The sequence below is a fragment of the Balaenoptera borealis genome (genome assembly GCF_965194805.1).
Source record: "Balaenoptera borealis genome assembly, chromosome: 8".
Taxonomy (NCBI): Eukaryota; Metazoa; Chordata; class Mammalia; order Artiodactyla; family Balaenopteridae; genus Balaenoptera; species Balaenoptera borealis.
In genome coordinates, this window is record NC_138865.1 from 94,832,500 (window position 1) to 94,848,249 (window position 15,750).

Consider the following 15,750-nt stretch of genomic DNA (forward strand, 5'->3'; position numbering starts at 1 on the left):
TTCACCATCTTGGTGACATCACTCCCCCAAAACAAATCTTAATACAAAGCCCAAAACGCTTTCTCTTACAGCAGCATTTTCCAATCTTCCAGCATTTACAAACTACTCTCACAAGTTTCACCACATCCACATAAAACGATGTCTTCTTTAAATTAACTTCAAGTAATTTTTTCCTATTTAACAGACTCCTAAGCAATAATACCCATGAAATTGCAATTTGAGATAGGTTAAAAGGAAAAGTTTTCATCTGTGTACTGCTCAAAATCATCTCAGATACCACACAAGACTCACTCAGAGAAACACTCCTTGCCAGACTGCCTCTCACAGAGACAGAATCTAGACCTGTCACTTCTTCTAGAGTTTTTGAGAATTTGTGCAACTTTTACACTTCCATTGGACTGTAGTCATGACAGGGACTTAAGAAGAAGGAACGCTCCTCACCTGGACTCCCAAATATTAATTTAGCCCCTACTCAACTGGGCGGTTGTAGGTTTAGGAAGAAGATAATAAAATGTCCAAAAAGTTCCAGTGATGAGAAAACTGAGTGAGGGGCCCCTCTGTAAAGCTTCCTACATGCGTTTCTTATGAGGATGGTTTCAAGGATAATTAGACTTGTCTATGACTTAACTCTTAAAACTGGTGGTCTTCCCAGTTGGGAGATTAATAGAACAGCACAAGAGAGCTCTGTAGAAAGAGCACTGCACGGGGCAGCAGAGGTTTAGCTGTGTTCAATTCCCAGAATATCCCTCTGGCGGCTGTGCAAACTTGGGAAAGTCCCTCCCCGCTGCTGGATCAGAGTCTATTCTAGAACAGAAGTTCCGTATGGACAGAGGCCATATTTGTTTTGTACACCTCTGTGTCCCAGCACCTAGAACAGTGGTTGGGACATATTACATGTTCAATAAATACTGGCTGAACGTTTGAATCAATGAACCCATTTGTCTATAAATGAACTAACTGGTCTCATCCAAGGTCTCATCCAATAAGTGGAAATAAAACGATGCCCTAGCCCAGCAAACCATGGGACTAGAAAAGAGTATTTGAGCAGACACTCCCCTATCCACAAATTATCAGTGGATAGGCCAATGGATTTAGCAGGTGAAGTGGAAGGAAAAAACAAGATGAGTCCTCTAACCAGATCACAGGAGCCCGGTGGCCCAGCACAGATGACAACATGGGTTGGTAGGTCTATAAGAGCCTGAATGGCACTGTCCAAAGGGGCTGTCAGTCTCCAGCCTTGGACTGATCCAAGCCTCCAGCCCTGGTCCCACAGTCACCAATGACTTAGATGAGAACAAAGAGAGCTATTTATCAAATTCCTACATGACAGGCAACAAGCAGCAGCAGCAAATATAACATACGGCAAAACCAAAATCTAAAATGGTTTGGGTAGGAGGAGATGACATAGGGAATCTAAAAATGTAAACTAGAAAAGAGATAGATATTCTCCCTTTAGGTTCAAGAAGCCAACAGCACAATTCAGAAATGGAGAACAAGTGACTTGCGATTCTGTATGTGTAAAAGGCTCTGTGGTTCGGGTTGACTGCGCGTGGAATATGAGCCAGCAGCGTGACCTGGGTGCCAAGAAGCGTCACCGCATTAACAGAAGGATGGTGCTCAGAGCAAAGGAGACAAAGCTCTTTCTACCCTGTGTTGGAAGACTGTTGTAATTTCTGATAAACTTCAACAAAGACGCAGACACACTGAAACACAACTAACCAGAGAAGAGGCAGAAATGGGGGGGGGGGGGGGGGAGGCGGGTGACATTCCAGAAGAGGAATGGAGGCCATTTAGCCTAGAAAAACAAAAGATTTCAGGAAGCGGGGTGGGGAAGAGCTGTCTTTTAACACTTCAAGGGAAATAGATTAGCCTCTTTCTCTGGGAGATAAGCAGACCAGTGAATAGATTCTGATAATTAGAATACCAGTATTCTAATATTGGGTATCCTGCCAATACCTGAAATGAGCTGCCCTGGGAGAGGCAGGTTCCCTCCTCAGCTAGGTAGAGAAGGTTGATGAGGGCAGGACTCTGAACCAAGGATCCTTCCCATCCACAGAGTGACAGTGCAAGAGAGCTGAGCCCATCACGTTGTAAGTAGGGGTGTCGGGGCAGAGAAACAGAGGTCTCCAAGTCAGGATCTACACCAACATACCCCAGCCTCAGACACTCTCTGAAATCTAGAGTGCTATTCAAATTCGGCAAAGAGTTACTGATTTCACCTCGGAAGAAGCACCATTTCTGTTGCACTTCCCTCTGGACTGAGGCCAGGCTCAGTGCTGCAAGACAGGCAAAGAAAGGTAGAAGCACTTAAGAAGTAGCTGCAGGCAGATAAGAGACCATACTGGGTGAATGGAGAGATAAGCCTTGATGGGAGACAATCATACTCAGAGATCTCTCTACAGAGCTGTGCAGAGAAAGTTGTTTGAATGCAGGTTTGGTTTCTCTTCTCTACCCTGACTCATGTCTCTAGTTGCTCTGCGTCTAAGGAAGCACCCACTGAGATCTGAAACAACACCCTCCCCCATCCATAGTCTGTTTCTCTGGCCGTGCAGTGCAGAGGCAGAAGAGCAAGGCCAGGTGCTCAGAAATGCATCACTGACACACAGGAGTAACATTGGCTCCCATTTATTGAACACCTACTATGTGCCAGAAACTGCGTTAGGGTTTACATTTCACATTGCAGGTTACTTATTATTTACGGCTGAAGAAATTAAGGCTCAGAGAGGTTAAATAGCTTGGCCAAGATGGCACCACTCCAAAATAATCATAGCTCATATTCACTAAGTGCTTCCTATGTGTCACATGCGGTCTTTCAGCAATTAAATGGTTCATCTCCTTTACTCCTCACAACAGTCCTATGAGCTAGGTTCTCCTATTGTCTCCATTTTACAGATGAGAAGACTGGCCCCAAAGGGGTCTAAAGGACTTATTCACAAAGTCACCAAGCTACAAAGTAATACATCGTAGCTCTCTTTCCTCTTGGTCACACTGTCTCTGCAGTGGAAGAAGTAACCCTGACTCTGTCTCTGGTCCACCAGGCAGGGGGCCCCCAGCAGATAAGGAAGGACTAATGCTTTGATTGGTGATTGTTACCCCTCTGTGTCCTGTGCTGAGACAGACAGGTGTGCAGGATGGGGGCCTATAGGGCAAGAACACAGCATCCAGGTGGCCTGATTGTGCATCCAGGAGTGGTCCAGCTGGGAGCTCCTCGAAGCTGACCCAGGAGCCCAAGCACAGTCACACCCGTCTCTGATGGGAAATGACACCTCCCCCGCACCACCCCACACTGCTTGGCCTCCCTTTGTTGGCAGATCCCACCCTGCTCACTGCCTCTTTTCCTGCCCAGGGAAAGCACAGTCTGGCTTCCCAAGAGAAAGCTCCAATCCAAGCCTGGTTTAAACTCCAGCACTTTACACCATTTCTTCTTTCGCCAAGTGGATGGCAAACTGGGAGTCCTCTCAGCAAAAGCTGGCCCACCCCGTTCCTCCCAAACACCAAACTGAGAAAAAAAGTACTTTCCTGGAGTAGTGGCAGCAGCTAACTCCTGATGGCTGCAATTTATCCCTCATGCTGTTTAGAACCACCGGTGCATGGAGATGACAAAAAGCAGACTGACTCTCAGTCAGCTTCGTTATTGCTTTTAAATTCTCTACAGACCACGCAGGCCATCACGGCCTGCACCCAGGGGTCTGCTCCCACCGCCCCCTGCCCCCCCGTGGTAGGCCACGGCCCGGGAGGCTGCTCCGTGGTGACTTCTGCAACCAGTGCCTCGCCCAGCAAGCTGCCTGCTCTCAGCCGCTTCCTAGACGGCATGCAGTAAACTGCCCGGGCACACCCCGGATCAGAGATAAAGGTGTCACTTTTTAAAGCTCAGAGTTCAAGTACCCATCAGACTAAATCAAATGACCTGGGGGAAGATGAATTGCATTTTCCTCTTAGAAATGAATGCTCAACTTTCACTTCTCCATATCAAGTTGCAACTTTTAACTGCTCTTACATGCCCAGAAGTATCCCGTCTGTAAATCTTCCCATTCATGGCAACCATATGGCCAACTCCAAAAACATGAGGTTGGCAGGAACCTGCCCGCCTAACGGTCCTAACGCCAGGCCGGTGCCATTCCTCTCTGGGGGGTTTTCTTCTGTGTCCCCAGAGAAGGCCAGCACACTCACTGAGTCCCTAGTTTCTTCTCAAATACATCCTGCAGAGAGGCCTTACAGCCCAGCCACTGAGGAGGAAAACCCCGTAGGGAAGAGCTAAAAGGGACAAGCGCCAGGCCGCCTGGGCTGCTGTCTCTCCCTGGTGCAGGTTAACTTCCAATCACGAACCAACTCACAGAAGGCTTTCGCTTACCTGAGCTGGAACGCTCAACCCGGTATAATGTCCTTAGAACTTGGCGTATGTTCTTCATGCTGGTGTCTCTGTGGCTGTACAGAAGAAGTCGCCGAGCATCTGAGAACAGGCGGGACACACTGCAGGGGGTGCAAGAAAAGTAGAAAAGCCCTGGTTAGGCCAGCTGTCTCTCCAGCTTGAACAAAGTACCTGCCGGGAAGACCCAGCCTGGCTGCAGGGTCCTCCGTGGGCCGGCCCTGACCCACTCCTGCTGCCCCGTCCTCCAACTTCACTGAGACCCTCTGCTCACAACCACCCAGCCACCAGCCCCGCCCCAAATGCTCGTCCTCACGTGTCCACACAACCAAACCTCACCAGCCATCAAGGGCCAGCCCATGTGCCGCCTCTCCAGGAAGCTCTCAAACACACACACACACACACACACACACACACACACACACACACAGGTCCCCAGGACCAACTTCTCCAAAAGACACAGCAGACACAGTGCCTAGGGCCCAGGATACTCTTATGGGTCCACAAAATTTTTAAATTTCTTTTAAAATCAGAAAAAAAAAATTTCAGAAATTCAGAATGAATGCATATGATAATGAATCCAGCCTGGATTATACTCATCTTTATACCAACACAGTTATAAAATAAAATTTTTAATATTGTTGCAAGGAAGAAGGGGTTCATGAAAGCCACAAAGCCTAAGGTCCATGAACATTATAACGTGGCCCTGCCTGCCTGGCGGCAGCTTCCTCAAAACTGTCCTGCTACATCTCCTGCAGTTCTTAGTCCTTTCTAACTCATGCCACAGCTCTGTGCCTTCCAAGAACCTTCAACGGCTCATTTGGGAAACACTTATTCAGCCCTAATGTCTGTTGCTGAAGCCAGGAGCCAGGAATACAAAAGTGAAGAAAGCAGCATCCTGGCCCTCAGGGAGCTCACACCCAGGGCTGAGAAAGACTTGCAGATGAAAGACCGCTGCAGTGTGATAGGGCAGCAATGGAGGAAGAGAGGTGATCTGAGAGCAGAGAGGACCAAACTCTCCCAGCCTTGGCTGTGAGCTCCTTGAGGACAGGCCCCTCCCTCTGCACAGCTCTGCATCCCCAGCTCCTGGACCTGCCGTTTCCCACACACAGTAAGTGTTTGCTAACTGAGTGTTTGCTCATTAACGGATGAAGCTGATGTGCTATGTCTCCCTTCTTTACTTACCCGCCAGTTTTTGGAGGAAAAGCCCCCAACCACAGGACTTTCATCTACATAACGTTACTCCTAAAATGCACCAAAGTGAGGTCACACAGGCTTAAATCCAGGCGGCCGTTCTCTCTGGTCTCATTCTTTGGACTTTATCACACAAACCGTCACAAAAGAAGCTTCACTCAAACCCAACCATTCAAAATTCCCCGGAGGTTGAGAAGGGAAAGGAAAAGTATTAACTGACAAGTTTGGGAATGAAAACCTGATCCGGTACTTACATGGACTTGTTAAAGTTTCCAACAACCCCGGGGGCCTCACCAGGAGTCGGATAACGGAAACAGGGGTTATTGGCATTACAGATAATCCCCTGAACCCAAGGAAGTGTTCCTGCAGAGGGCATGGCTTTGTTTGGAAAGTGGCCTGTTGAAATCGAGGAGAAGAAAAACACAAGGAGAAACATTAATTCTTTGAAGGATTTGGGACTTGACAGGAACCTCTATCTCTTTTGGTTCCACCAAACATTGCTCCATCCCAAGTCTGTCTGTCCCATTCCCCACATCCCTGGGACCTGCCACCCTGGACTAATCTGACCCTGAGTTGGAAATGTGGCATCAGATAGCGGTTCTTAATCTACTTGATATAGTCTGTTGAGTGGGATTCATGACACCAGCCTTGGGGAAGTGACCAGAGGGGCTGATTAGACCATATACAGAAGCTGCCTGGAGGGCAGCAAGTATTGGCTCCTCATTCCTTCATCTTCTAACACTCACCTCACCTTTCAGAGACACAGAGGGGCCCTGGCGAGGACCTAATCCAATTCCTTCACACGTGAAGGAGGAAACCACGGCAAGATAAAGTGGCTGATGAAGAACACTCAGGAAGTCAGTGGGCAGGACCAGGGGCAGAACCCACATTTCTGTGATCCCAATCATGCTCCTTCCCTTCCACCTGTGGCCTCCTTTATCTGCTAGCTTTTCTCAGTCCCCCCGGTACTGTCCTCTGTGACCTCTGTTCACCTTCTCCACTAGCTCCCAAGGTCCTCAAAGGCACCTAATGAACGTGCTGACTTGGGGGCAGATGCCATCTCTGAAGCAATGTTAGTTGCTGTTGCTGTTTCTCCTCCCATCAGAGCACCGAGCCCCGTCCAACAGGCCATCTCCTCTCCGTCCCCTTCCCTTCATTACAGAGGAGCTTCGTACAAACAGCAGGACTGCGTGTACAGGGGCTGGTGTGCTGCATCAAAGGCCATGGGGCTGCTTACAGGGATCAAGATAAATGTGCCCTGGAACCAGGGGCTCCTAACCTGAGACCAAGCATGTGTGGATTCCTGTGACAGAAAGGCTGAGGCTCCACGCTCATCATATTCTCAGGGTTATCTGTGACCCCGAAAGAGTTAACAACCATTAAGAACCATGGCTCTGAGTGAAGAGCCGTATAGCTTCACAGGCTTTAGGGTCAAACCAACCGGGATTTACATCCAGTCTCTGCAACTTGCTAAGCAGTGACTTTGGCCAAGTCATTGACCCCTTAACCCTCAGTTTCCTCGTCTATAAAATGGTGGTAACAATACAATCGATTTCGCAGAGCTGTAGTGAGTATCACGTGAGTTTTTACAAGCAAAGCACGCCGCAGAGCGCCTGGCAGAGATTAAGGCTCAGTGAATGGCCCGTTAGGGTTACTGAGGCGCGGTGGTGGCCAGCCTACCATAGTACTTCCTTGGCTCTTGCCCAGCCAGGAACACTCCTTCCATCACACAGCAGCCCCTCCCCCAAGCAGAAACCCGGTTTTATTCAGCTTACTATTTTCATGCAAATGGACTAACAGAGCTAGCCAGAAGTTCACCCACAGCCAGGACTTGCTATACTTTGCATTTCAATACTGGGGTCCTTCTATCTTTCTTTTTCTTCTATCCACATTCCAACCAGAGAGGCAACATCCAAAGCAAGGATGAACCAAGATTTGGTCCCTGTGGCCACCCTCTGCAGGGACTCTGGCCTGTTGAACATTTACTCAGTTAATCCCCTTATCTCCCTGTTAATAGTTCAAGGAAAACCAAACAAGGTCCCTTGCCTAAGTCAGCTGCTCCTCATTCAGGGGAGATTTATGTAACCCAACCAAATACTCAAAGGACCAAGGAATTCTCCCCTTTAACCTCCAGGAAATACTGGCACCAAAGGCAGGGTGATGTTGGTCCAGCACACCAACAACATGCTTCAGTCTAAACCTTGGTGAGTGAAGCAAAGACCCTTCCTCGTGTGTCGTGTCCCACCTGATTTGCAAATAAAAGCAGGGTGAGGACTTGGCATTGGTGCACAGGATGACAGTCAAGTAGCTTAATGGAGTCTCATGACCCAGGGAAGTGATTAGGACCTTGATGGGTCTGGGTCAAACTGGGAAAGATTTATGGGGAAGAATTATATACCATTCCTCTGTTCCTAGAGACAACACACCTCTGTAAGCCTCACCTTAACTCTCTGCCCTTCCAGCTAGGTCCCTAGAAGGTGGTGAGAACAGGAAGTTAAGGTTGCAGTAGTAAGTACATAGATGGAGGGCAAAAGTCTTATCTATCTCCCATAGGTATAGGAATTTCACAACATTTCTGAGAATTGATGGTCTGGATTCAGAGAGATTTGGGTCAAAATTCAACAACTTGCCCAAGATCACAACCTCAGCAAGTGGCAGAGCCAGGATCCAAACAAACCCGTCTGTCTGATACCAAGGTCTGCACTATTTCCCTTACATCGTCTTGTCTGCTTGTGATAATTCCTGAGAAAGAATAGCTTATCAGATGAAAAAGCTGAGTTTTCCCTAAAATGTGTACTTCAGTGGGGCTTAGGGTAATGCTTATACAAAATCAAATACACACTTGTTCATCAATCTTTGAGGTTCCAAACAAGAAAGCAGTGTTACCTTCCAGGCCCACAAACTGAGTGTGTATTCCATTGTAAGCTCTTTTTCTTTTTGGTGAAATCAGAAAATCACATCTGGTAGAACGTTTTGAGGTTTCGTGGGGTTTTTTAAAACTTGAATATGTATAATGTGTACTGGCAAATTAGCAGGTAAATAACTGCCACTACGTGCCCTGAGAGACACGGGACCAGACCAAGAACACAATTCAAAGGTGACCCCAGCCCCCCCTCTTCCCTGAAGAACTGTATCCTGCACACCTGTAGGGCTGGTGGGATGTGGGTGGAGCTGGTTAATGACAGGAAAAGTCGCTGGAGCCACGGAAAAGAGGTCCCAGCCAAACCTCCCCCATAAATGCTGATCTTTTACACTGGGACATTTTTGCTGTATTAATCCATCCAGCAAGCCCAGCCAGGAGAGAAGGGCTGTGACTGTGGGATAACACAACAACCATATGGGGTAGGTCTTATTATTCCCTTTTTATAGAGATGAGGAAACCCAGGTACAGAGAAGCCAAGCCACTTGCCCAAGGTGACATACCTGTGTTGAAGCCAGGATTCAAACCTAGGTAACCTGACACCTGGAGCTTGTGTTCTCAGCCACTACTGTATTATCTATGCTCACTGAAAAGGCCATCATCCAAACACATGATTGGGAGTCAGATGACCTGAGCTTTATTTCATCACTGTCACTTGATACATATGTGACCTCGGGCAATTCCCTGCACTTCTCTGAGCCCCAATTTACTTATCAAGAAATTAAAGCAGGGTTTCCCTGGTGGCGCAGTGGTTGAGAATCTGCCTGCCAATGCAGGGGACACGGGTTCGAGCCCTGGTCTGGGAAGATCCCACATGCCGCGGAGCAACTAGGCCCGTGAGCCACAACTACTGAGCCTGCGCGTCTGGAGCCTGTGCTCCGCAACAAGAGAGGCCGCGATGGTGAGAGGCCCGCGCACCGTGATGAAGAGTGGCCCCCACTTGCCGCAACTAGAGGAAGCCCTCACACAGAAACGAAGACCCAACACAGCCATAAATAAATAAATAAAAATAAAATTAAAAAAATAAATAAAGTCATTGCCATGCAGCTCAAAGGAGTAATTTATAAAAAAAAAAAAGAAATTAAAGCAAATGATAGCAATTATAAAGTCCATTATACAAGGTTGTTATGAGAATCAAATGAAATAATATTAGTCAATCCGAGATGTTCTCCACAAATGCTGCTTAAAATTATATGTTCCATGATTTGCAACTGTGTGGTAAAGACATAATGCATATGAAAAAGCCCGGCAGGGACCAGATGATAGTGGTATTAAGGTATTGCCTTAGGGGGCTTTTTTAATTACCCCTTTCTGAGCTATCAGTAAGGTTATTTTACTTTCATGATTGAAAATGCATGAAACAGATGTTGGCTATTATTATAATTACTATTATCACCATCTACTAGGACTGAAAATGGTTTCCTGAGCTCATGCCTTATCAAACAATTGAAAGCCTAGCTTTTCTGTTCCGAACCATTTGCACTGTTTCCTAAAGATAGCATCTTGGGAGAGGTCACATTTAGCCCATGCCCATTGCCTGGATTTCGCTTGCCAGCAGTAAGTCTCAGGCGGGATGCTCATATACTCACATTCATGTTGTTCATAGGGTGGGTAGCTCAGCCGCACGGAGATCAGGATCAGGAAGATAAATAGAGGCCAGGCCACTTCCAGCAGCAGCTGACACTGATGGGAAATAAGACAGAGCACTGTGAATTAAACAAACAGAAAAACGTAGATGCCTAATGCTATTGAGCTTTGGGAAATCCACAAAAAAGTTAATTAAACAATCGATCAGGGCTTCCCTGGTGGCACAGTGGTTAAGAATCCACCTGCCAATGCAGGGGGCATGGGTTCGAGCCCTGGTCCGGGGAGATCCCACATGTCACAGAGCAACTAAGCCCATGCACCACAACTACTGAGCCTGTGCTCTAGAGCCCATGAGCCACAACTACTGAAGCCCACGTGCCACAACTACTGAAGCCCGCACACCTAGAGCCTGTGCTCCACAACAAGAGAAGCCACCGCAATGAGAAGCCCGCGCACTGCAACGAACAGCTGCCCCCGCTCGCCACAACTAGAGAAAGCCCGCGCACAGCAACAAAGACCCAACGCAGCCATAAAAATAAATAAATAAATAAATAAATAAACAATTGATCAACTTCTCCAGCGTCTCTTACCACTCTCTAAGCTTTGATAATACTGAATTGTTTGCAGTTCTCACCTTATAACTTACTATTCCATACCTCTGTGTTTTCCCTACAAAAGGGAAGATGCTTCCCATCCTGCTTCATCTGGCTCACTTCCACTCATCCTTCAAGATTCAACCAGGCAAAATTTCCTTTACTAAAATCTCAGGCTGAGCTGGAAGCCCTTCTGCTGTGCTCCCAGAGTAACCCATGCATCCTCCTCCCATAACAGTTTCCCTGAGCCCCTGAAATCATGTTTTTATCACTGGCTTCCTCACTGCAATATGAGTACCCTGAAGGCAAGCACTGGATCAAGTCATCTTTGCATCTCCAGCCTTAGCATAGTGTCAGGTATGTTATGACCATTTGTTAAAAGAAGAGGGCCAGGGCAACCTGCTGTGCTAAATACACACCACCTTGGCTCTAAAGGAACACACAAAGTTGCCCCCTGCAGGGCTGAGAATAGGGCTCCAAAGGACAATGGAAATTCACATGCAGTTCCATAGTGACCTGAGTGCCCCCAGGACTGGAAAGATCTGGGAAGAGTGCAAAGTCCTTCCCCATCCATCGAGATCTGGTCACCACCTTCTCCAGTGGGTTAGAAGATCATTAAACATATGTAACTGTGATCCCCCAGTTAAAGCAATGGGGTTTCTCTAAAGGAAAAACCTGCCTCAGTGAGCTACCAGGGGATAAATAAGCACAGGGACAGGATGGAAATCATGAGACATAATCTAACTAAACCTGTGGTGTTTGGACAACTAGTTCCACAGCCTGAAGCCTCACCTCTTTCATTCCTTTCAGTTCTGGACTCAGATGTTCTAATTAGGATGAACACCAAAGAGCCCAGAATAGTCACGGGCCCTTGTGTTTGAGAGTAACTACAACTGTGGCTTCAGAGCCAAGAGAACACTGATATGAAATCCCTCCTTTTATTTAAACAGAATTTTTTTTGATCCCCAAGTCCATATATTTTTATTGTGGAAATTTTGAAATTAAAAAAAAAAAAATACAGAAAAGTAGAAAAAAATAAATATAAATCACCATTAATTCTACTTCCTGGAGATAATCTCTAGTAAATTAAGCTAACAATGGTTCTCCATTAATATTTTTTTGTCTTTTTTTCTATTCATACATAAATAATGATTTTTCTCTACAAAATTAAGATTATACAGCATATATAATTTTGTATTTTGCTTTTTCATTGAACATCATACTGGGAGTGTTTTCCATGACATAAAATACTCTCTTAAAATATGGATTTTAATGGCCACTTGATACTCCACGCTGTGAATAGATCATAATTAATTTAACCTTTCTGCTTCAGATTGGTTTTAGCTTTTATTATTTGCCATTGGATTTCTGGTATTTTACATTCCAAAGACCTTTGATATGGTTCCACATTAAACTCTTTTTTAAATCTTCTTTTTAGAAGGAAATACATGGATGAGGACAGTGGATGTCCTAAGATGATAAGAACATGGGTGATTTTTTTAAACACCTTCCTGTGTTTTCTAAATTTTCCATAATGAGCATGTATTACTTCTCTAGTAGAACAAAAAAAAAAAAACCCCACTGTCACCATATAACTATGAAGAATAGTTTGCTCTAGATAGCACACCAGGAAAAAAAAAAAAAGACAAATGGGTCCTTCTTTGGAAGAAAGCATGCTGTCAGTGGGGTCTCCAAGACCAAAGATGGGGCTGGTCTTGCTAAATATTTCTGTAAATAATCCCAAAGAGGCAACACACAGTGAAATCTCCAAGCTTTCAAATGACATTCAGCCTCCTCTACCAGCTGAGCTGCAAGTCCCTCCTTGGGCTCCCCAAGTACCCTGAGCCTCTACCAGCACTGGGCATAGCAGGGGCTCCTCCTCTAGTGTCCCTTTCTTCTCACTGAGCCTGCCGCATGATAAGGGCTTGAAAAATGTGTGTTGAGTGAGAGAATGAACTGAAGTTTACAAAATAATAAAGATGGAAATGTAAGTCAGTTGAGCCCTTTGGGAAAGCAACTTGGCTATATGTATTCAAAAGATATGTTTATTCCCCTTGACCAAACAGTATTCCTAGAAATTCATCCCACAGAACTAAGTTTAAAATATCAAAAAGCTATATACACTAAGTTACTCATTCTTTCAAACACTATAATGGCAAAGTATTGGAAACAACTTAATTGCACAGCAATAGAGAAATGATTAAATATGGCACATCTACTCAACAATACATTATGCAGTCACTACAACAAGGTTTATGAAACACAGACACTATTAACCATATAATATTAAGTGGAACACAAAATTGTATGCATTCCAAGCTTACAGCTAAATAAAATCACTCACAAATATTAACAGATGGGAGTAAAACTTCCAAAAAACGGTTTAACTGTGAATACATTCAGAAAAGAATAATGAAGTTAAAAAAAAAAAAGCAACAAAACCAAAATTAAATGAAGAGTATGAGTAAGATAGTCATCAGCCTTGAAGCTCTGAAGCTACTATGTGTACTTTTGTGATAAATAATAGCTACCATTTACTTTTTTAGAGTCAAGTGTGTAGCAGGCACATTATACATGGATTATTTCATTTAAGCCTGCAAACAACCCTGAGATGCAGGAACCATTATTGTCTGTATTTTATATGTGGCAAGGCTAAAGCTCAAGGAAGGGTAAGTCACAGAGAAAGTCAGTGGCAGGGTTGAGATTAGCAGCTAGTTTTGCCCAACTCGTGTGGCCCAGGTAAGAAATGACCCCTCTAGGTGGCACAGTCAAAAAATACCAACAAGTTCCACAGAGGTAAAATGAGCTCATGGCCTATAGGTTTATGATAGTTACAGCCAATCCTGATCACCTACTGTGTACCAGGGATTTATATACCTCATCTCTAATATTTAGTTTTCACAAGAACTTTGTGAAGTAGCTGGTATCATTAGATAGTGAAGAAAGTAAGATTGGGGCAGTTTATGAGCCATAGCCTGGTAAGAGAGTGCACCAGAGTTTGAACCCAGATCTACTGACCCCGACGTGCTTTTGCACCCATCATCCTGCCTCTCACAGAGCCATGTTTGAGATATATACCTTACCAGATGGCCACTTAAGAGGAGTCTGGCACTCACCAGCCCTCCTGGGCACTGATCTGACCCAGTGAATCAAAGTTTATGTTCCTGGACATCTCTGTAGCCCCACATCTGGGATCCAATAGGGGAGCAGATGCTTAAAATATGTTGAATGATTGAAAAAAAAAAAAATGAATGGATCTTTCCCATGGCACTAATAGCAAAGAGCACGAAGAAAATCTTGCAACTCATTTTCAGCAGCTGAAGCCAGTGGGTGTAAGCAGATTAGGGAAAGAGGTAAGGACAAGACTGACGACAATAATGACAGCTAACACTTAAATAGGTCTTACCATGTATCAGCTCTAAGTGCTTAACATAGATGAACTCATTTAATCTTCAAATAACCCCATTAGCACTATTATAATACCCAGTTCACAGATGAGGGAACTGAGGCTGAAAGGGTAAATAAATTGCCCAAAGATACAAGCCTGGTAAATGGCAGAGCCAGAATTCAAAGCCAGTCCAACTCAAGGGTGTGTTCTTAGCCACTATGCACCCCAGCCTCCTTACCCCCTGCCCCATTACCAGAGTATCTAGATCTTGATCTTTATAAGCCATGCTGAGCTGAGATACTAACATGTATGAATGAATGAAGAGACCGTCTCCAAGAGCCAGCACTCAAACCAGAGAACTCGTGACATAAAATTCTCTCCATGCACTTTTACTCTGAACCTCTAAAATTATTTCTGTCATTGAACATAGAATTTGCCTTCCAAACTCAGGGGGCTGTTCTAGGTACTTCTTTTCCTAATAGCCTCCCTCTAGAAACCCAATTTGACTTCTGCCAGGAATGCCATTCTGGCTCCACTCATTGTCAAAATCAGATTTCTCCCCCATCTCTAAGCACTTTAGCACTTTTCCTTTAGAATAGGCCCTCATAAATACTTGGGTTGGCCAAAAAGTTCGTTTGGGTCTTCCATACCAGATGGAAAACCCAAACGAACTTTTTGGCCAACCCAACAGCTTGGAAATAAGACTGATGCTTTACTGCTACACACTCCTATAGAAAACTAGAAAACTTTTCTAAATCTTAGTCTGATGATACCTACCCACCTCCCTTCACACCTGCCCCCACCACGAGGCAGAGGAGATGGAGAGGAACACCGTGTTCAAAAGATGCTTCTTACCAAAGTTAGAAACTCAGAAGCCTTCTTTTAGGTTGGGTATTAAAATAAAAATTCTGATGTTTCAGTAAATTGCTACACTGAGCTGCTCTGGGGACTTTCCACCTCGTTATTCCTCAGCAACAACATGGGGATAATATGAGCGAGCGTTTCTAGAGCAGAGTTTCTCTTAACAGCACTATTGACATTTGCAGCCAGATAAGCGTTGTAAGGAGCCCTCCTGTGAATGGAAGAATGTTTCCCCCATCCCTGGTCTCCGCCCGCCAGAACCAACAGTACCAACCACCCCTGGCCAGGGCTGTAACCGCCAAACAATGTCTCTAGACATTACCCAGTGTCCCTGCGACATTAAAATAGTGCTAGGCTACTTTTAGAATTTGATAAGGTAATACGATTCAATGGGGAAAAGAAACAGCTGAAAATATGAAAGACTATTCTGAGAGGTTAAAAAAGTAAAATGTGAGACAATGAATTTTCCCAGTTAACAGGATGTTCATCAAAGCAATAGCACACTCTAGGCTATATCAGCATCACGATGAAAAATACTTATCGATATATACCTCAATTAAGTCTGGACAAATTAAAGTGAAATCTTAAAGATCAAATCAGAGAAATGCTAGAGGGAAAAAGAAATCTGAAAACCACGCCTGCCCTCCCAGAACTGTAAAGCCTCATGCGGTGATGGTGGATTTTTAAATTGGTTTGATCCTTTGGAAGGACATCTGATCGTTATATGTCAAGGGCCATTTCCTTGGATCTAGGAATCGTACTTCTGAGATTTTGGCCTAAGGAAATAATATAAAAATAAGAAAAGGCTATATGTATAAAGTCTTCATAGTAGTTTGTGTAT

The 15,750-nt window shown here is 45.0% G+C and overlaps 1 protein-coding gene across 9 annotated transcripts in view; it reads right to left on the reverse strand.

Moving 5' to 3' along the window:
• ABCA1 (ATP binding cassette subfamily A member 1) overlaps positions 1-15,750 on the reverse strand; it is a 177,282-nt gene that overhangs the window by 96,127 nt on the left and 65,405 nt on the right. For 5 of the 9 annotated variants that reach the window (XM_082403724.1, XM_082403720.1, XM_082403726.1 and 2 more), the window contains exons 3-5: positions 10,070-10,163; positions 5,815-5,956; positions 4,352-4,470 (exon numbers count right to left, since the gene is read on the reverse strand). In XM_082403724.1, the coding sequence (XP_082259850.1) occupies positions 4,352-4,470; positions 5,815-5,956; positions 10,070-10,163 (355 nt within the window). Of the gene's footprint in view, positions 1-4,351; positions 4,471-5,814; positions 5,957-10,069; positions 10,164-15,750 lie in introns of those variants that run through there. The other 4 variants (XM_082403721.1, XM_082403730.1, XM_082403727.1 and 1 more) reach the window with 2 other exon arrangements.